Source organism: Eretmochelys imbricata, chromosome 5 (assembly GCF_965152235.1).
Source record: "Eretmochelys imbricata isolate rEreImb1 chromosome 5, rEreImb1.hap1, whole genome shotgun sequence".
Lineage (NCBI taxonomy): Eukaryota > Metazoa > Chordata > Testudines > Cheloniidae > Eretmochelys > Eretmochelys imbricata.
In genome coordinates this window covers 127743684-127765367 of record NC_135576.1, presented here as the reverse complement: position 1 = coordinate 127765367, position 21684 = coordinate 127743684, and the positions used below count along the sequence as shown (strand labels likewise).

At 42.0% G+C, this 21684-nt stretch overlaps 1 protein-coding gene across 13 annotated transcripts in view; it reads left to right on the top strand.

The window, feature by feature from the left end:
• Positions 1–21684, top strand: part of PCGF3 (polycomb group ring finger 3) — a 111598-nt gene that overhangs the window by 58675 nt on the left and 31239 nt on the right. For 7 of the 13 annotated variants that reach the window (XM_077817859.1, XM_077817858.1, XM_077817852.1 and 4 more), the window contains 2 exons: positions 4860–4902; positions 7665–8052. The exons of 1 other annotated variant lie outside the window; for it this stretch is intronic. In XM_077817859.1, coding sequence (XP_077673985.1) covers positions 7846–8052 — 207 coding nt within the window. In that variant the 5' untranslated portion in view covers positions 4860–4902; positions 7665–7845. Of the gene's footprint in view, positions 1–4859; positions 5245–7664; positions 8053–21684 lie in introns of those variants that run through there. 5 more of the 13 variants (XM_077817863.1, XM_077817862.1, XM_077817861.1 and 2 more) reach the window with 2 other exon arrangements.

Sequence of the window (21684 nt, the reverse complement as noted above, 5' to 3'; positions counted from 1 at the left end):
ACCAATGAAATCAACCTTTAAGAAAATAACTAACTAAAAAGTATAAATACAAACAGCATTAAAATTGATTATTTAAATTAAGGTTTCCTGCCTGGTGATTTAAATCTTGATTTAAAATAAGTGATTTAAATCACTTTGATTAAAATTGGTTCACCCTGCTGTATAGAAAGTGATGATCAACAAAATAGGGGATATCATCCCCAGGTGTATTGGAGGTCAACTAGTGATATACTTGGATGGAAAGGTTTTGCATGGTGCCAAGTATTAGCATTTATCTGGTTGCAATGTAATTCATTAAACTGAGCCTTGATTTTTGGCCTGTAGCAGCTGGGCGTGAGACTGCCCTTTGAAATTCCTTCAGTGTTAGCAGAGTGAGGAAGTGGGGCAGGGCTTGACCTGATGATGCACAACCTGTTTTGTTCATCCTTTACAATCTAGGTTTAAATCTTCTTTTTTTTAACCATAGATGACAGTGTCCAAAGGAAGAAAATTATGCAAAATAGATATAAATACTATGAAAATGTCATCAGAACATCAAGGAGTATGCATGTGTGCTATGTGGGGCTTTTTAAAGTGTGTTGGTAAAAAAGGACATCCATTTTGATTTAAACTTTGATATCAAGACTATGAAAAATAGTGGTAGTATTGTGGTGGCTGAACTTGATCAGTCATGATATCATTGTCTTGTTCACTTGTATACTGCAGTCCTGGTGCTTGAAATAAGGTTAAGGTTCTGGGTTTTAATACTTCATGTCTATGACCGCATGGCAATGCAATACTGCCATCCAATTACATCATGCTTTAAGTCTTGATTATGATCTCTTCAGCAGTGATCTTACACTTCAGTTAAACTGAAATGTATGTTTATAGTGAGAAAGGATTCAGGATAGCCTCTTCTTACTGGAATCAGAATTTTGAAGGTATCTCCTGTCTAGCTAGCATGAGCTGGTAATTATTGAACCAGGTGAAAAGAGCTGTGAAATCTGAAGAGAGCTAGTTTTTGAACTGAAAACTGTTGGTAGTCAATAAGAGTAATAAAGCTGGTCACCAGGGCAGGCAATGTCTGTTTCTAAACCTTGCCCTAGGTTTGGCCACTTCGGTTCATCTGATCGGTGCATCCAAGCAGAAACAGGATGTCGGATAGAGCTACAGGTCAGGTGTGTGTTAGGCAGGATTTATTCTCCTGATTCGAACCCTCCACACATTACAAGATGTCTGGTTGACTCATGGGAATGTGTAATGTGATGATTGTTCTTGAAGGTGGCATTTTCACTTTCTTTTAATGCCAACCGTTATGAAATAGAGCATACATATTCTATTCTATAAAAGTTTTGACACTGTAATCTCTCATCACTGTAATATCTGAGCACCTTCCAGTAGTTCACTGAGCACCGTGATGAACATCAGTTACGTGGGGTTCCCCCTTTTCCCTTACCCTCTCCCCAAGAGGAGAATTTGTGTGTACACTGTAGTTTTGTTGGCATTGGTTTATAAAAAAAAACTGTATACTGCACTGTATTTATATTGGTAAAAGCAAGGTCAGAGTATGCTTTGCATGTGGAAAGTGAGGTGATGACTTTTGTGGTGGTTCATAGTTCCTGAGGGAATTCAGCCCAATCCTGTGCTAGCCCCTGAGAAAGCTGTGACTACTAATATGGATATTGTTTGACTTAAATTTTTAGGACCAAGTCGCTGTGTTCGTATTTTAAGTTATTGTACATGTTCAAAAACACACTTGCCTGTTCACCAGCAGCCAGTCTTAATAGTGATCAATTTCACTCTTCTCTCTCCATGGCCCTGTCTACACGAGAAAAGTTTTGCTGGTATAGCACTACCAGCAAAACTGTACTGGCAAACCTTCCTAGTGTAGCTGCAGTTTATAATGGCATAAAACTGCTTCTGCTGGCGTAGCTTACAACAGTTCAATGAGAAACATAAGACATTCCAGCAAAAGTACTTTATACCAGCATAAAAGTACATCTGTACTAGGGCTTATACTAGCGTAGCTGTGTTGGTAAAAATATTGCACCCCTAACAGACATAGCTATGCCAGTATAAGTTTTAAGCGTAGACCAGGCACATCACTGATGAGTCATGCCCAGAGCATGAAGGTCCTATGCCACCAGGCCCTGTTAAATGCTTTGATCGTGAAGATTAGTCCCAGTCATAGGGTATTCTAGTCTCTTGTATGGCTTTGAGCATAGTGAGGACACGTGATCCTTCAGGATGTCTCTGGACACTACTATTGCCTAAATATTTAACAATAATAATAATGGAATACCCATATGCTGCTACTAGTGAAAGAGCAGGCAGAAATAGTGAGAAATAGAGAGATAAATGCGTTTACACTGATGAGCAGCTATCAGCTTTCCCCAGTGTGTGTATATGCACTCTTGCACTTTCACATCACAGTCCAACCTGAGCCATGTCAGATACATGTGTATTGGAAAGTCCAAAGGCATGCTTATGATCAATCCTGACTTTGCCTCAATAGCAGAGAATTGGAATGTGCCACCCATCCAAACACACACAACAAAAACAAAACCCAAAAACACAATAGAGGAAAGTCACACACCCTCCTCCCATGGGTCACGTGAGTGGGGAGTACCACAGGGGTGCTCTACATCCCCTCCAGGCAGCCAGGAAGCAGTAAGGGAGAGAAGGTTAGTGATCCTTTACAGACACCTGGATTGACTTTTGCTTATTAGGCTTGGGTTGTAAAGAGATAAGCGATGTATTCTTAAAACACACATAACACTTCGAAAATGCTCTATTTGTAAAATTGACTCTATTTTTATAGTTACAATATTGTAATGTTATTGCCAGCATTAATGTTGGTGGTTTTGGTTTTTTTGCTGGGGTGTCAAATGATACCTTTTAGAATCCTACTCTTATATACATGAGTGTCCAGGAACTTCCTCAGTTTAAAACCCAGAGTTATCGATTTCAGCACAGAGACATTTCATGTCATTTACTCCAAAGAATCTAAGCTGCTTTTAATACAGCAGTGGTGAATTCATTTCTGAATGCAGTCAGCAGAAATGTTCCCACACAGGTTGCCGGTAGATTTTTCTGTTGCATGTTATCCCAATTCTGGTCTAATGCAAGGGTGGTTGTGAATTGTACCTTGCTGTGTTAGGATGTATAATTAATTTTGCTGGGTCTAAACTAATTAAGGTATTGGGATATGATTGGTTAGCTAATCATGTTACAATATGTTAGGATTGGTTAGGTAAATTTCAGTAAAATGATTGGTTAAGGTATAGCTGAGAATATTACTATATAAATTAGGGGCAAACAGGAAGTAAATTGGGATTTGGGAAAAAAGAACTTGGATTTAAGCTTGCTGAAAGTTCACTCCAATAAACATCGAATTATTTGCACCTTCGGACTTCGGGTATTGTTGCTCTCTGTTCATGCGAGAAGGACCAGGGAAGTGGGAGGGTGAAGAAATAAGTCCTTTAACATACTGTTCGCTATTTCTTCAGTTCCTAAAGGCTGGTCTACGCTAAAAAATTAGATCGACCCAGCTTGGTCACTCAGGGTGTGAAAAATCCACACCCCTGAGCAACATCGCTTAGCCAACCCAAGTCTCTGTGTAGACAGCACTAGCTCAACAGAAGAATTCTTCTGTTAATCTAACTCTGTGCTTCTCAGGGAGGTGGATTTACTAGAGCAATGGGAGAACCCCTCCTATTGCTATAGTAAGTGTCCACACTGAAGTGCTACAGCAGCATGCCGTAGCATTTTAAGTGTAGACATACCCTAAGGAAAGAGACTGAAGAGGGAGTTCTCATTGTTTTCTTTATAATACCTGAGTATTTCCTGTGTAAAGTTACTGTAATAAAAAACTTGCTTCTTTTGTCAAACTAAAACCATTAACATGCGATGACTTTATCCCCCAAAATAATAGAGACGATTTCCTTTTATGACCCTTAAGTTGTAAAAGTGTTCGCGTGTGTGTGTGTGTGTGTGTATATATATATATATATATATATATATATATATATATATATATATATATATATATATATAAATGGAATAGGGAGTTTTTCATTTTGGAAATATTTGTGCAAACTAATAGAAATAGATAGCAGATAAGGCTACATCTACACCAGCACTTTTGTCAGTCGGGTGTGAAAAAACACACCCCTGACCAACATAAGTTTCACTGACAGTGAACAGGTGTGGACAGCGTTATGTTGGCGGGAGATGCTCTCCCGCCGACATAGTTACCAGCCGTCTTTGGGGGTGGCTTCCTTATGCCAACAGGAGAGCTCTGTCCCGTCGGCATACAGCAGCTATACGGAAGACCTTACAGTGGCACAGCTGCAGTGGTACAGCTGAGCTGCTGTAAGATCTGTAGTGTAGACAGAGCCTAAGCTTTTAAAAATAAACTTGAAAATTGAAATACTGAAATTCACTTTGGAGGTTGTTAAACTGTCTCTCGTCCAAAATCTTTTGACCTCAGATGGGAAATGATTGGTCTATTAAATTAAGCATATAATTTTTGGTCCCACTGAGTTTTTTGTCATTGTTTTATTTGTGCAGATGAATGGATATTGGTCTTCCTTGCCACTGTATGGTGACAGAAACACTTGAGTTTTAAGTAATTTCCCATGATATGATGAGCCATGTTAAGGAACATCATATGAGAGCTTCCCGGAATTCCTTTTTCTACTACTATGTCAGGGTTTTTCCTTCCTTTTCTCTACAAAAAGTAACACATTTTGCTGCTGACTGTTACTAGCTAATTTAGATTAGTATTAGGTAAATTGGTCAGCTAAATCTTATTAGTGGTGGTTGGATTTCTGGCCGCTTTAGTGTTTAACTTTCAGATTATTTTTCTGTCTTTTCAGGTCTCTGGATGGCAGACTCTGAAAAGAAATGCAGTTTTAAGAGGTATGCCTCATATAGCCAGAAATATTCCTGACTAGCATGTACGCCATTGGGGACAAAGCCATTCTTTCAAGGGATGTCCATTTGCTTGTCCTGTACTCAAGTCCCAGAAAATATGAAGAGGCTCCAAACTGAACTTCCACTAGACCAAAATGGGTTCTCAAAATCTATGGGCAGTACTTCTATAGTCCACGCTAAAAAGTAAAATTCTATTTTCAGCGCCGGAGTTTCTTCGCATATCTGAACAGAAGGCTTTCAATTTCACCAGAAAGAATGTCTCATCACTGTTGCCACTTAAAATCTTCAGTTTTCTATAAGAGGTTCAGAATAAACTGCTTAACCTTCTGTTTGATGATCTTGACCTCTTTATTGTTGACAGAACAATACTCTGGGAAACCACAAGGTGACTAGGACTGTAACTTAACACCCAGCCAATCCCCCCCAGTCAAAGATTTTTCTTCCTTTAAGATGGGACTGTACTCCAAATACCCTTGTTAGTCACCCCCACTGGCTTACTCGGGGTATCAGATGCAAAAAGCACTGTAAAACAGTCCCAGTGATCCAGCAATAAAATCATATCTTCACCAGTACTCTTTTCAACTGCCTTGGTTCCAGCCACAGCTTCTATCAAAGCAATAACTTAGGTATGTTGAGAAGGAGCTTGGTATTGCTCTTTGATTCCTGTTTGGCCTCCATGTTGCATCTCTTAGGGGACTGCTTTCCTTTCCCTCCCAAGATTTGGTACATTTATCACTTCTAAATTTAGTTTTACAGATGCTAGAGATGGCAATCCTCTACAATTTAAATCTATGCTGCTACCTCACCCTACTGTTTTCCTATCCATTTCAAGGATGACTCTCAAACAGGAAAAGTGTTCTTTCTACAATTTGAAGCAATAGAACCAGGTTTTGGAGAACTTCACAAGAATAGGGTTTTTTTTCCCCTTATGCACAAAAAGAAAACAGAGTCAACCAATTTCAGTGCAGTAAGAGCTCAGCAACTTTTTCAAAGTAACAGCTATAATCTTTCCCTTTTTTTGTCAGGATTAGTTCAGAACTCTCAAACTTCGGGAGGTTTCACATTTCTCCACCGTGGCCACAAGTATTACCTTTAGTTCAGACTGAACAATGACCATTCCCAGTATAAATTGCTTCTGTTTGGGTTAGCAGTGACTCTCCATCTGTTAACTAAGAGTCTGGCATCACTTGCTATTAAGTTCCATTGTCAAGGTCTTCAAGAACCTCCCAATTGAAAGGCTGGCTCACCAGAGCTCAGTTTTGCCAAGGGCTGACCTATGTTTCAGGCGTCCTGTTCCCTCTTTGAACAACTTGGACTCAGATTAATTTCAGGTCTGTCCTAGAGTTTACAAAGGTTTTATGATTATCAGAGTTAGAAAGAGTTACTGTAAAGTCCAGAGTGTCTTATTTTTATAGTCCATGAACCTAGATTACAATACTAACATGTTAACTCTCATGACCTTGGGCACTTGCGCCTTTGCTAGGTTAAGAATACAAGTTTTCAAGTCCAACCCTCAGTAGTCACTAGATCATAAAAATCTTTGGCAAAATGTTACATATTGTTTGGTCTGTCTGGGAGTCTCTGCTGTTGTGGACTATTGCTAAAACACCTTAAATGGGGGGTAGAGACGCAGGGTAAGTTTCTCCCATACAGATCACTACAATGACAATTAAAATATCTCAGATGCAGTCTAGTTTGCTTGCAGTTCAGCTCCAGACCCTGAAAGCCTGAATTTACATCCTCATTCTACTTCAAGTTCTTGCCAAAGCTAGTGTTTGACTTCCATTTGAATCATATGCTGCCAGTCTTCTAACACAACAGTGTACCTAGTGTGGCCACGCTACATTAATTGATCATAGAGAGTTGTTAATTTATACTTTGATTTGGCGAAGGAACTTAGATTCTCCTAGGTATTCACTGCAGTTGGAGAGAAGTCCAAATGGTAAGAAAATTCAGTTCAAATATTGCCTAAATAGGCTAATATGATGCCTTAGTATTTGATTTGCTGCTGCCAGGTAGGTGTGAATTATTTTTATTGTGCTTTGTATTCATAATTTTAAATAATTGGCAGGGTGCTTAGTCTCTGTTTGGATACTTTTTATTTATTAAAAACAGAATATATATAACTGCATTTAAACTTCAGTCCAGGTAAGGCTCCAGGTGGTACTTGTGAGCACTATAATAACTTGTCTTAGAATGTTACAATACTCAGAAATTGTGAGATGGCTGTATGATGTTGAATGTATACGTATTATTCAGCACTCCTTTTTCAGTGCCAAAGCTAGATTGGATTGCTTGCATAGGCTGAGCAATCCTCTACCAGCTCCTTAGCCTCCCTCCTTTGAAAATTGTTGCTGCTTGCTGATCGCCCACAACTAAGATGCTGTGGAGGTAGGAAGATTGGGTTTGTGGAAGCCGTATGTTATAAAAACCCCAGGTCTATCTGAGCAGACTGACTGGGTCATTAAAAAGACTGGCAGGCAGACCCATATCAGTGGAAAATCTGAGGAGACAATGGAAAACCCTAGAAACAATGACCCAGAAGCTGAGCAGAGTCACCAGCTTGAGAGCAAAAGACTAAGGTTTCAGGTGGAGGTGAATTTCTGGAAGAAGCAGGCTGCTGTCTACTGGGACTGAATAAGAAAATCAGAGAGACAGAGCCTGAAAATGGAGTTCACTGCTGCTTGGCTGGTGAATTGATCTGGCTTGACTATGCATTAACCTTTATTTCTCTGTGCTAACCTAAGGATTTCCAGTGCTGTGTTCCAGTTGACTAACAAATCCTACGCTGTTTTGAAAACACTGCTTGGATGCCACTATGGATACTTGCAGAGGTGAAGGGGTTCCTCCAAGAGACAGTTTATAAACTGGGGACTTATCATGGAGCCTGTTGAACTGTGAGCAGCACCATTGGGGACTTGCTCTTTGATGAAACCAATATCTTTAATGAGAAAACAGTCTTTGCACTCATTAAATGACTCCAGGACAGCCCTCTGGTCTCTGGGCATTTACATCGTGTCCCTGAAGAGGAAGGTAACACAAACAGGCATACATAAACCAAGGCCTCTTCCCCAGCCTTTCTATCACCAGCAACCATACGATTCACCACGCAAGCATCGAAGGGTGCAGGTCAAGGTATGCAGTTACATCCACCTCAATGACAGTCACCCAACCTCATTCACTTCTAAAGATCCCTTTTGACAGGACACTTGAGAGATGCAACCTGACAGTGACGCCATCGCCACCTGTTTCCAAACTCCCCTTTTGGCATCCACCTGCCTTACTTTGCCCACAACTGTAATGCTGTAACAAAGGACACGTGGGTACCAAATATCATCCACTTAGAAACTCAGAACTGTAGTTATTCTCTACCTCCTCCAAAACCTGCTCCAGGCCCATCTTCAGGGACCATTCTCCCAAGGAGATCCTCCAGCAGGAGGTGGAGACTCTCCTTGAGTGAGGAGCTGTACAGTAAGTGCCACCTCAGTATCAAGGGAGAGGGTTCTACTCAACTATTTCATAGTTCTCAAGAAAAAATTCCACATGGTTATGTTGTATCAATAATTCCATGCACCTGCCCTCAATACTATTCCTAATACATAATCAACTTGGGTAACTGATTGCTACAAGATAATTCCTTTTGTTCTTTTAAAAATTTGTTGTCTTTATATTATTTGAACCTTTGTATATTAATTAATTAATTAATCCTATATTTGTTGTTTTTATATTATTGAACCTTCTCTTGCATTCTGAAGCACTTAGAGGAGAGGAAAGTGATCAGGAACAGTCAGCATGGATTCACCAAGGGCAAGTCATGCCTGACTAGTCTAATTGCCTTCTATGATGAGATAACTGGCTCTGGATGAGGGGAAAGCGGTGGACGTGTTGTTCCTTGACTTTAGCAAATCTTTTGACACGGTCTCCCACAGTATTTTTGCCAGCAAGTTAAAGTAGTATGGGCTGGATGAATGGACTATAAGGTGGATAGAAAGTTGGCTAGATTGTCGGGCTCAACGGGTAGTGATCAATGGTTCCATGTCTAGTTGGCAGCCAGTATCAAGTGGAGTGCCCCAAGGGTCGGTCCTTGGGTCGGTTTTGTTCAATATCTTCATAAATGATCTGGAGGATGGCGTGGATTGCACCCTCGGCAAGATTGCAGATGACACTAAACTGGGAGTAGAGGTAGATATGCTGGAGGGTAGGGATAGGATACAGAGGGACCTAGACAAATTAGAGGATTGGGCCAAAAGAAATCTGATGAGGTTCAACAAGAACAAGTGCAGAGTCCTGCACTTAGGATGGAAGAATCCCATGCACCGCTACAGACTAGGGACCAAATGGCTCAGCAGCAGTTCTGCGGAAAAGGACCTAGGGGTTACAGTGGACGAGAAGCTGGATATGAGTCAACAGTGTGCCCTTGTTGCCAAGAAGGCCAATGGCATTTTGGGATGTATACGTAGGGGCATTCCCAGCAGATTTAGAGACGTGATTGTTCCCCTCTATTCGACATTGGTGAGGCCTCATCTGGAGTACTGTGTCCAGTTTTGGGCCCCACACTACAAGAAGGATGTGGAAAAATTGGAGAGAGTCCAGCGGAGAGCAACAAAAATGATTAGGGGACTGGAACATACGACTTATGAGGAGAGGCTGAGGGAACTGGGATTGTTTAGTCTGTGGAAGAGAAGAATGAGGGGGGATTTGATAGCTGCTTTCAACTACCTGAAAGGGGATTCCAAAGAGGATGGATCTAGACTGTTCTCAGTGGTAGCTGATGACAGAACAAGGAGTAATGGTCTCAAGTTGCAGTGGGGGAGGTTTAGGTTGGATATTAGGAAAAACTTTTTCACTAGGAGGGTGGTGAAACACTGGAATGCGTTACCTAGGGAGGTGGTGGAATCTCCTTCCTTAGAAGTTTTTAAGGTCAGGCTTGACAAAGCCCTGGCTGGGATGATTTAATTGGGGATTGGCCCTGCTTTGAGCAGGGGGTTGGACTAGATGACCTCCTGAGGTCCCTTCCAACCCTGATATTCTATGATTCTATGAGGGAGGATGAATAAGATTCAAATTACTTTCTGTATATCAGTAATTGCTGTACCTCTTCATGTCTTCCTTATTCATTTCCCCTCTAAATGAAACTGTGTCGGGCCTTTCTAGTGCATATCTTGTAGAAGTCACCCTTTAACTGGCTCAGAACCCCTCTGTCTGCTGTAAAGTTTTTGAGACAGTGTGACGATAATTGAAAACAGCATTTGAGATGTTAAATCAATGATACGGTATTCTTTCTGTATACTAACACTTCATTCCTTTATTTGACTGCCAATGTGGAGCCATCCACAGTAAGGGCCAGGTCTTAAAGACCAGATTTTTAAAGCATTTAGACATTGTTCAGCTCAACATTACAAGGCTTAAGTCTTCTCTTCAAAAGTGACTTAAGCATTTAGGAATTTAATTCTCACTGAAACTTAATGGGACATAAAGCTTGGTCTACACTACAAAGTTAGGTTGATGTGTCTCTCTGCATGTATGGTCTAACACTCAATTTGTCTCTGGCCCATGTAGGTGCCTTTTCACAAAGACACAGTAAAACCACCTCCCTCAAGGGCACAGAGGCGCGGTCGGCATACTGAGGTCCACGTAGTGTGAGTGTAGACACTGCATGACCTCTGGCAACCCCAACAGCCCTCCAGGCTATCCCACAGTACCCCATTCTCTGTAACAGTGTACAGGAACTCCTCACTTAAAGTTGTCCCGGTTAATGTTAGGTTGCTGATCAATTAGGGAACATGCTCGTTTAAAGTTGTGCAGTGCTCCCTTCTAACATCATTTGGCAGCCACCTGCTTTGTCCACAGCTTTCAGGAAGAGCAGCCCGTTGCAGCTAGCTGGTGGATGGTTGGAACCAGGGTGGACCAGCAGCTCCCTGCTCCCCTAAATTCCCTGTGCAGCAGCTGCTCAGCAGGCTATCAATTGCCGTCTGTTCAGCTGTCCCTCTTCCCACTGCCATGTACTGCTCCTGCCTTCTGTCTTGGAGCTGCTCCCTGAGACTTACTGCTTACTGTGTGAGGGAGGGGAAGAAAAGGGGGGCTAATTTCAGGGTGTCCCCCTGCTCCTGCACCCCGCTTACGCCATCTTCCATAGAGCAGGGGACACACATGGAGGGATGGAGGTGCGGTCTGGTCTCAGCTTGCTGATCTAATTAGCAAGGCAGTGTACTTCTGACCCCACTCTTCATACTTAAAGGGGAAATGCGCATCTCTATCTCTCAAACACACACAGGGTGTGTCTTTCTGTCTCTGTTTGCTCTCCCTCCTTTCTTGCTGCCTTGTAGAGTGGGAGAGTTAACCCTTGAGGGCTCAGCCAATTGCTAGTTCATCATTTAGCAGTAAGGTATTCCCTGGAAATATCCCACCCCCTGACTCCTCCACCTCAGCCAAGCTTCACAATCATCATCGTGTACCAGTATTAAATTATTTGTTTAAAACTTGTGTGTGTGTATAAAATATAGTCTTTTGTCTGGTGAAAAAAATTTCCTTGTAACCTAACCCCCTCATTTACGTTAAGACTTAGTTACATATCTGGGGTTTTAAATGAGTAGTTTCTAGGTATGATACTGATGATTTTTCCATACCTGGCCCAAGCTTCTTACAGCATAGCTGTTGCCCTGTCTGCCTCTCCCCGGGAGAACAACAACAGACAGACAAAAGGGGAGTCTTCCTTCAATTTTAAAAAGTTCTGGCCTTCCCATTGGCTCTTTTGGCCAGGTGCCCATTCATTTCCTTTTACCTATGCGTAGCAGTGAGACTTTTTAACCCTTTACAGTTAGAGCAATTACAGAACAGCTATGAAGAGGGATTTTATAGCTGTTGGCTAGCTGGGTGTCCATAAAAGGGAGCTACTTTTCTCCCCCCTTCCCACCCACCCCACCCCCGCATTGATCACAGTATTATTTAGTCAAAGATTATCAATCCGAGATTAGTACAACATTATACAGAAATAATTGATACATTATTGTGGGATGTGAGGGAAGGAGCTGGCCTCTGTGTCTCTCACCTCTGTAACTGGTGGGATGCTGACAGTTTTGCACTCCCCACCTAATTTCCAAACCCCTCTCTCTCTTTAAAAAAAAAAAAAAAAAAAAAAAAAGAGGATCTGAGACACAGAAACCCCTTTTTTGGAGGGGAAAAATGCTTTCCCACAATTAATTTCCACTGTATCCTATTTTGATGTTTTCTTTTTACCTGAAAGAAGAAAAGGAGTCCTTGTGGCACCTTAGAGACTAACCAATTTATTTGAGCATGAGCTTTCGTGAGCTACAGCTCACTTCGAAGTGAGCTGTAGCTCACGAAAGCTCATGCTCAAATAAATTGGTTAGTCTCTAAGGTGCCACAAGGACTCCTTTTCTTTTTGCGAATACAGACTAACACGGCTGTTACTCTGAAACCTGTCTTTTTACCTGATTACTTCTGGAATTTCCTTTATCTTTGGGTTACATGATTTGATAAAATAAAGGGAATTTATAATCCAGTCATAATTACTGACAGCTGTGACAACCATTAATTCTTACTGAGTTAACCTAAACATCTTTCATTTGATCCTTATTTTGTCCATAACAGAAAATATCTGCAATAACAAGATCCTACTTAATCAAAGAGCATAACTAAATCTTAGGCACCCCTTATCAATCACTCAGTGTTGTTTTTACAGTAGCACCTCAGAGTTACGAACACTTTGGGAATGGAGGTTGTTTGTAACTCTGAACAAAACGTTATCGGTGTTCTTTCAAAAGTTTACAACTGAACATTGACTTAATTCAGCTTTGGAACTTTACTGTGGAGAAGAAAAATGCTTTTGACCATCGTAATTTAAATGAAATAAGCACAAAGAGTTTCCTTACCTTGTGAAATCTTTTTTTTAACCTTGTCAAATCTTTCCCTTTATTTTTTTAGTAGTTTACATTAAACAAAGTACTGTACTGTATTTGCCTTTTTTTTGTTTGTTGGTCTCCTGTTGCTTGATTGCATACTTCTGGTTCTAAATGAGGTGTGTGGTTGACTGGTCAGTTTGTAACTCTGGTGTTCGTAACTCTGAGGTTCTATGGTATTATATTTCTGTAGTTTGAGGGGGGTCTTTCCCTACACATCTATTTTTCCCACAGACTTGGTGATGCCAGCCATCATAAAGTACGGCCCAATATTTGGTCACATGAAATTCCTGAATACAGGTTCCTCCCAGATTAAACAGCAAAACCTTGGCCTTAAAATTCAAACACGCTCTTTGGTAATATCATGAAGAATAGTTAATATGCAAATGAATATAATCTATAAAAAGGAAAAGAGGACTAAAAGGGTTAATATTTACTAACTGGTATGAACACTCTGGTCACAATTTTAAACTCCATTGCACAGGGGCATAGAGACTGGAAGCCACCCCCCTTTAAAAGCCCCTGAAGAGGCATTTTAAAAATATTCCAGTTGGCCAGCTTGGTGAGCACACTTAGCAATTGTGTGCAATTGCCCAACTCATGTGGGCTGCATGCACCAGATGCACCCCTGCCTGGAGTAAACATGAAGTTTTGGCTCTCCTGGGCTTGTGGGGAGAAGAGGCAGTGCAAGTACAGCTGTAGAAATGTGGACACCTATGAGCAGAGATTGCAGAGATGATGCAGGCAAGTGGGTACAGCAGCAGTACTGGGTGAAAGTGAATGAACTTTTCCAGGGATACCCCAGGCCTGAGAGTGCAAGTATAGGTCTGGTGTTGCACTGCAGACCTGCCGCCTCTACAAGGAATTGGATACCATACTTGGTGGAGACCCCACCAGCACTGCATAGATGACTGTGGATACCTCAGAGGAGTCCAAGACACAGACCCCTGACTTGAACAGTGAGGAGGAGGGGGAGATGTGTGGGGGGCTCCAGCCATGCCATGAGCCAGGATCTGTTTTGAGACTAAACAGGCAAGAAGCATTACAGGCAATGGCAGCTTCGGGATGCCAGTAGCAGCTGTGCCTTTGTGATGCTCAGGAGTGAGATATCAGCTGAAATAACCACCACCTGTGGAAAATAGTGCCAATACTCAATGCCATTGTCCTATATTCCTACCCATGGAATAAGGACTGAAATGTTATAGCTTCATGCAAGAGAAAATATTTTCCCACTCTTGCTCTTCGTGGGCCATGCTCACTGTGGCTGGGACAGGAGATTGATGCTGTGCCGATGCATTCTGAAGCTGAAGTGTCAATAAGAATTTCTTATTAAAAAGTATTTATGGGAATAAGGGAAGGGAGTTTGGAAAATTCTTTCCCTTTCCATTGTGACTGGCACCACTGGATTTAGTCTGTCTGTTTTTATCAGCAGCTTCTGGCATGGTGGACTTGAGGGATGTCCCTTCCAAACTCACAGAACGGCTGACCCTGATGAAAAGAAGAGGACTAAGGAGGACATGTGCTGTGAGATCTTTCAAGCCAGTGCTGCGTCAGACTGAACAAAGGGCTTGAAGGGCCAATATGACTGACAGCATGGAGAAAGGCAGAGAGGATAGGAAAAGACCCAGGAGTCCTAGCAGGACAAAAAGAGGGAAAAGCACCTGGACATAATGGGTTTTCTCAGGCTGCATACCCAAATGCTGCAGACCCTGGTTGACCTACAAGTCCAAAAATGCTGGACTCTACCCTTTGCAGTCCTTGGAGAACTCCTTGGTCGCTACTCCCTCTCCCCCCAGATATCATGTGTCATCACAGACGGTATCCTTACTCCTATCACTCCATGTCAGGGGACAGCAAGGAAAACCACGCTTTCACATACACTAATCTGTGGCTGACACAGCTCAATATATCTGTAGCCATAACAGACTACATTTGTGCATTCAAATGGACAAAATGATTTGTTCTTCTAATTTTAAATTTTTATCTCTTTGTTTTATGTTAGAAATTTGTTTAACATTGTGTGTGTGTGTGTGGGGTGGGGACAAGGTTGGTTTATGTTTTTGGCACATTGGTTTTCTACACTACCCTACCTCCTCCTTCAGTAAAGTTCTATTTTGGGGTAATTTTATTATCTATATTAGTTCACAACAAAGATTGCAGAATGCCAAGTCAGTCAAAGCATACAGTACTTATAAATACACACCAAAGAATTCATAGCTTCAGGAAAAACCCTGTCATCTATATGAATGTACAACAAGCACTACACAATTGAAACAGCGTCCCAAGCTCCAGGCACAAAAAACACTGAATTTTCCAACTTCAAAATGATTTCCCGCTGATCGGTAGCAGTCCCATGTTGCAAGTTTCCAGAGTGAGATTGCTACCTGCTTGTCCACTGTCAATGCAGCTCTCATTCTGGTGTCCATGTGCTGGAGGGCTGAAGCAAGCTCTGCACACAGATCCTGGAATGTGGCCTTTTGCATCCTAAAGTGCTGCAGCCGCTGCTGCTTGTTGTCCCATACCTGTGGTACAGTCGGTGCTTGTTTCTCAGGCCCAGAAGCAGTGCTGCACAGTCTGCAACTGCTTTTTGAATGCCACCAGCAATCCTGAATTTTCTTTCTCTGTGTCTCTCAGCAAGCTGTCCTTGGAGAGATCCTCCTGTCCCTCATTGCTGCAGTACTACTTGCAGGTCTGCAAATACAGGAGAATCGTTTATCGGGTATATGCAGTGTTCATGAGAAGAGTGCAGAGCTCTGCAAACTCCATGCATGTCACAGATAGCAAGCACCAAAAAGTGCCTCGTGGGTTTGTTGGGTTTTAAAAAAGTGGTGTCAAAATTACGGGATATGGATGCCATTGTGGGATGGAGAAAGTTGCATGCTGGGAATTCGACCCCTAGCTCCAAGAGATCCCTGGGCAAGCCATTTCTATCCCACAATATGTTGCAAAAATTTCCCAAAAGGTATTGTGCTGGACAGTGACAGGTGGCACAGTGAGAGTGGCAGATCATAGAATCATAGAATAACAGAGTTGGAAGGGACCTCTGGAGGCCATCTAGTCCAACCCCCTGCTCAAAGCAGGACCAATCCCCAATTAAATCATCCCAGCCAGGGCTTTGTCAAGCCTGACCTTAAAAACTTCTAAGGAAGGAGATTCTACCACCTCCCTAGGTAACACATTCCAGTGTTTCACCACCCTCCTAGTGAAAAAGTTTTTCCTAATATCCAACCTAAGCCTCCCCCACTGCAACTTGAGACCATTACTCCTTGTCCTGTCCTCTTCTACCACTGAGAATAGTCTAGAACCATCCTCTTTGGAACCCCCTTTCAGGTAGTTGAAAGCAGCTATCAAATCCCCCCTCATGCTTCTCTTCCACAGACTAAACAATCCCAGTTCCCTCAGCCTCTCCTCATAAGTCATGTGTTCCAGTCCCCTAATCATTTTTGTTGCCCTCCGCTGGACTCTCTCCAATTTTTCCACATCCTTCTTGTAGTGTGGGGCCCAGAACTGGACACAGTACTCCAGGTGAGGCCTCACCAATGTCGAACTGAGGGGAACGATCACGTCCCTCAATCTGCTGGCAATGTCCCTACGTATACATCCCAAAATGCCATTGGCCTTCTTGGCAACAAGGGCACACTGTTGACTCATATCCAGCTTCTTGTCCACTGTAACCCCTAGGTCCTTCTCTGCAGAACTGCTGCCTAGCCATTCGGTCCCTAGTCTGTAGCAGTGCATTGGATTCTTCCGTCCGAAGTGCAGGACTCTGCACTTGTCCTTGTTGAACCTCATCAGATTTCTTTTGGTCCAATCCTCTAATTTGTCTAGGTCCCTCTGTATCCTGTCCCTACCCTCCAGCGTATCTACCACTCCTCCCAGTTTAGTGTCATCCGCAAACTTGCTGAGGGTGCAATCCACACCATCCTCCAGATCATTAATGAAGATATTGAACAAAACCGGCCCCAGGACCGACCCTTGGGGCACTCCGCTAGATACCAGCTGCCAACTAGACATGGAGCCATGGGTCACTACCCGTTGAGCCCGACAATCTAGCCAACTTTCTACCCACCTTGTAGTGCATCCATCCAGCCCATACTTCTTTAACTTATTGACAAGAATACTGTGGGGGACCGTGTGAAAAGCTTTGCTAAAGTCGAGGAATAACATGTCCACTACTTTCCCTTCATCTACAGAACCAGTTATCTCATCATAGAAGGCAATTAGATTAGCCAGGCATGATTTGCCCTTGGTGAATCCATGCTGACTGTTCCTGATCACTTTTGTCTCGTCTAAGTGCTTCAGAATTGATTCCTTGAGGACATGCTCCATGATTTTTCCGGGGACTGAGTTGAGGCTGACTGGCCTGTAGTTCCCAGGATCCTCCTCCTTCGCTTTTTTAAAGATTGGCACTACATTAGCCTTTTTCCAGTCTTCCGGGACTTCCCCCGATCGCCATGAGTTTTCAAAGATAATGGCCAATGGCTCTGCAATCACATCCGCCAATTCCTTTAGCTCTCTCATGCCACACATCTGGCCCCATGGACTTGTGCACGTCCAGTTTTTCTAAATAGTCCTGAACCACTTCTTCCTTCACAGAGGGCTGGTCATCTCCTCTCCATGCTGTGCTGCCCAGTGCAGTAGTCTGGGAGCTGACCTTGTTCGTGAAGACAGAGGCAAAAAAAGCATTGAGTACATTAGCTTTTTCCACATCCTCTGTCACTAGGTAGCCTCCCTCATTCAGTAAGGGGCCCACACTTTCCTTGGCTTTCTCCTTATTGCCAACATACCTGAAGAAACCCTTCTTGTTACTCTTAACATCCCTCGCTAGCTGCAACTCCAGGTGTGATTTAGCCTTCCTGAGTTCATTCCTACATGCCCGAACAATATTTATATACTCCTCCCTGGTCATTTGTCCAATCTTCCACTTCTTGTAAGCCTCTTTTTTGTGTTTAAGATCAGCAAGCATTTCACTGTTAAGCCAAGCTGGTCGCCTGCCATATTTACTATTCTTTCTACACATCGGGATGGTTTGTTCCTGTAACCTCAACAGGGATTCCTTGAAATACAGCCAGCTCTCCTGGACTCCTTTCCCCCTCATGTTATTCTCCCAGGGGATCTTGCCCATCAGTTCCCTGAGGGAGTCGAAGTCTGCTTTTCTGAAGTCCAGGGTCTGTATTCTGCTGCTTTCCTTTCTTCCTTGTGTCAGGATCCTGAACTCGACCATCTCATGGTCACTGCCTCCCAGGTTCCCATCCACTTTTGCTTCCCCTGCTAATTCTTCCTGGTTTGTGAGCAGCAGGTCAAGAAGAGCTCCGCCCCAGTTGGTTCCTTCAACACTTGCACCAGGAAGTTGTCCCCTACAGTTTCCAAAAACTTCCTGGATTGTCTGTGCACCGCTGTATTGCTCTCACAGCAGATATCAGGATGATTGAAGTCGCCCATGAGAACCAGGGCGTGCGATCTAGTAACTTCTGTGAGTTGCCGGAAGAAAGCCTCGTCCACCTCATCCCCCTGGTCCGGTGGTCTATAGCAGACTCCCACCACGACATCACCCTTGTTGCTCATGCTTCTAAACTTAATCCAGAGACTCTCAGGTTTTTCTGCAGTTTCATACTTGAGCTCTGAGCAGTCATACTGCTCCCTTACATACAGTGCAACTCCCCCACCTTTTTTGGCCTTCCTGTCCTTCCTGAACAGTTTATATCCATGACAGTACTCCAGTCATGCAAGTTATCCCACCAAGTCTCTGTTATTCCAATCACATCATAATTCCCTACCTGCATTTACATGCTCGTCAGGAATGCGTTTCTGTGTGCAGTGCTGCTACAAGCAGCCAAGTATCCACATGCCTAAGCAATATGCGAAGTTTTGCGGCTGTATGCTGTTTTGGCTTGTGTCAACTGCAGTTTGTAGTATAGACATATCCTTAGGCTCCTAAGTCAGGCACTGTGATGCTGAGCTGAGCAATGCCTAAATAGTTATAAAAAATAGGGCCTAAGTGCCTAAGAGTATTGTAATCACAGGCTTTAACGTGGGCTGTAGAACCCTGCCCAGAAAACTGGGTAAGGACTCACGTTGCTCATCTGTGCTGGGGTCTGTGTTGCTGCATTTTCACTGCTATTTTTAGTAGCAGTAGCTAGATTAAGGTTAGTGTGGATATGCCTGCCTAAACTGCAATCGTGCCTCGTGATTGTGGTGCAGACACCTCCTAAGTGATTCAAGCCTTGTGATGCTGAGTGGAGTAAAATCTGGGCTTAAGTGCTTACAGGTGATACTGAACCCAGTAATATGAGTGGTTGGAATTATTCCTTCCAATGTGCATTAATATGCATTTATTAACATTGAATTTACCATTATGTCCCCATTTATCTACCTTCGCTCTGTACTACCCCAGTCTTAGGTTTGACTAAGTAATTGGGAACTTCATAATTTGACATCTTGCTGCTCACCCCTTTTCCAAATATTTACAAATATATCTGGCACTGGTTGTAATACAGAACTTTGAGGAACACCACTGTTAACAGCTACAGTATGTTGAAAACTGAACAACCATGTCTACTCTTTTTATTCTCTAGCCAATTTTTAATTTCACAGTACTTGATTGCTTTAAATCTCTTTTGTGAGTTATCCAGACTCCTTGAAAGTTCTAAGAAAGTTTGTCAACCGGTGTTGTTTTGTAGTTTGTTAATATGCTCAAGGAATTTTAATAGATTGGAGATGTGTAGTTTTCCTTTACAGAAACCATGCTGGTTTGTTCTGCTTTCCTGTTCATTCAGGGGCTTATTAATTAAGACTTCCCCTACCAGTTAGTTAAACTATTAATTCATTCCCAGGTTTGCCCCTACGGCATTTTTCTAGATATAGGTGTACAACGTTTGGTACCTCTGGTTTTCTGGTATAATAGCTGATTTTAATGAGGTTGCGTATTTTTGTTAGTATCTCAGCTGCTTCATTCTTTAGCTCTTTCAGACCTGGTAGATGTATAATACTTGGTCCTGGTAGCCTTTTGCTAACTAACTGCTCAGATTGTTCTGGCACCACTTGTGTTGATCCTTCATTGTTTGATAGTAGCTCATCTTTACAATGTGAAGAATTCCCCCATCATTCTCTAGAGAAGTAAATGTTCACCAGTATTTTTATCCTTATTAATTACTCTGTTTACTCCTTGCTGTTTCTGTGGACTCATCAGTTCTTTGGCTGGATTCCTACTAAAATACTTAGTCATATTTTTTTTTATGGCTTTGGCTATTTGCCCTTCAAATATCTTCTTAGCCTTCCTAACTAACATGTTATCTATTCTAATTTATACTTTCTATGAGCTTCTAGTGTTGAATTTCCATTTTCTGAGTGACTCTCCTATTTGGCGTTATCAACTTCTTGAAAGTTACCGTTTCACCAGACTTTTTTACTTTGTTTAGTGATATGTGTGCCTTTGATTATTGTATGGCTAAGTGTAAGTTTACTTACACTAGTTTTATTTGGCTAGCTTAATAATCATTTTTAAAATGCCCTTTTCTAAAGTTTGGCTGTCACCATGACAGTATGATTCTTTCCCTTCCCCCCACAAAGATGTGGAACCTAATTCTGTTGTGATCACCATTATCTAGTGGTTTAACAGTAGCTACTACTTATACCAACTACCGTACATCATTTTAAGAATAAGTCACAAATAGTCTCTCCTCTTTGGGTTCTGTAAACATAGCTGTCTTCTATGCAACAGTCTTTTTAACGAGACTCCTACTATCTATGAACTGCTAAATCTTTCAGTTGCTTGGAAACTAAGCTAGAAAATGTATACTGAAAAAGGATTACTTTATGCTACAGAATTAGGTTCTGACCTATCTGTTATACAGCACAAATTAAATGCACTTTTAGTGTGTCTTTAGCAGCTACTCACTACTTCATTTAATTATGAAACCTTAGAATTCCATACAACACTTCTTTTTACATTTACTTGTCTTCTCAGCCTTAAGAATTTGAAGTACTTCAAGTTTTTTCTCATGTCACATGCTATGTTTTTACAGTGCTAGAGGTGAAATGCATTTTAGTGGCTTAAAATAGAGGGTAATGTACTTTTTTCAGTCCGATTACTCCTCCTATTGGTTCAAAAGCTTGGTTTCCGCTGACCCATCATGTTTAATTACATACTTGAATTAAACAGAGGGAAAGAATAAAAAAGCAGAGTGCAAGGTAAAGGTTGAACACTATCTTCTTGCTGTATCCAAATAGGAAAGCTTGCGTGCTCTGAAGAACTTCATTCAGATTATGAAATGTATTCAAAAATAAACTAAAATTTGTAGTTCTGAACCAAACACTGTCAATCATTTTACTAAAAAGCAGTTTGGTGACACCTGCAGTGTGGGAGCTGAATGTAACTCATTGTAAAACCAGTTTTTCTTCCTGCTTTAATGTTAGTTCTATCATTTTATTCTACCAATATATGTTCCTTTACAGCAAGAATGTGTAAGCGGTGGCTTCTTTACCACAGCTTCTTTACCAAGCTTAAAATTACACAGATTTTAGCAGGTCATAGCTTGGCCCTTTCTGGGTCTGCTGTTTAAATAAAAGGAACTAAAATGATGCACAGAATTTGGTTTAATTTAGCAGAATTTAGCGTTTTCCTCAGACTTGGTTGCTTCCCATATTCTGGTTTGTGGGTTGCTCAGTTCACACCATGGGTCCTTTCTACAGAGCCAATCCTTGCTCCTTAATATTTGGCTGGGGCTAACAAACTACCTGCATCAATCGGGTCAGCAACGAAGTCACATTTTTCCAGGAGGATCAGCTAACAGCAACAGAGGAGATAAATTATACACTAAGTGCTCATGTATTGACATTTTGGAAAAGA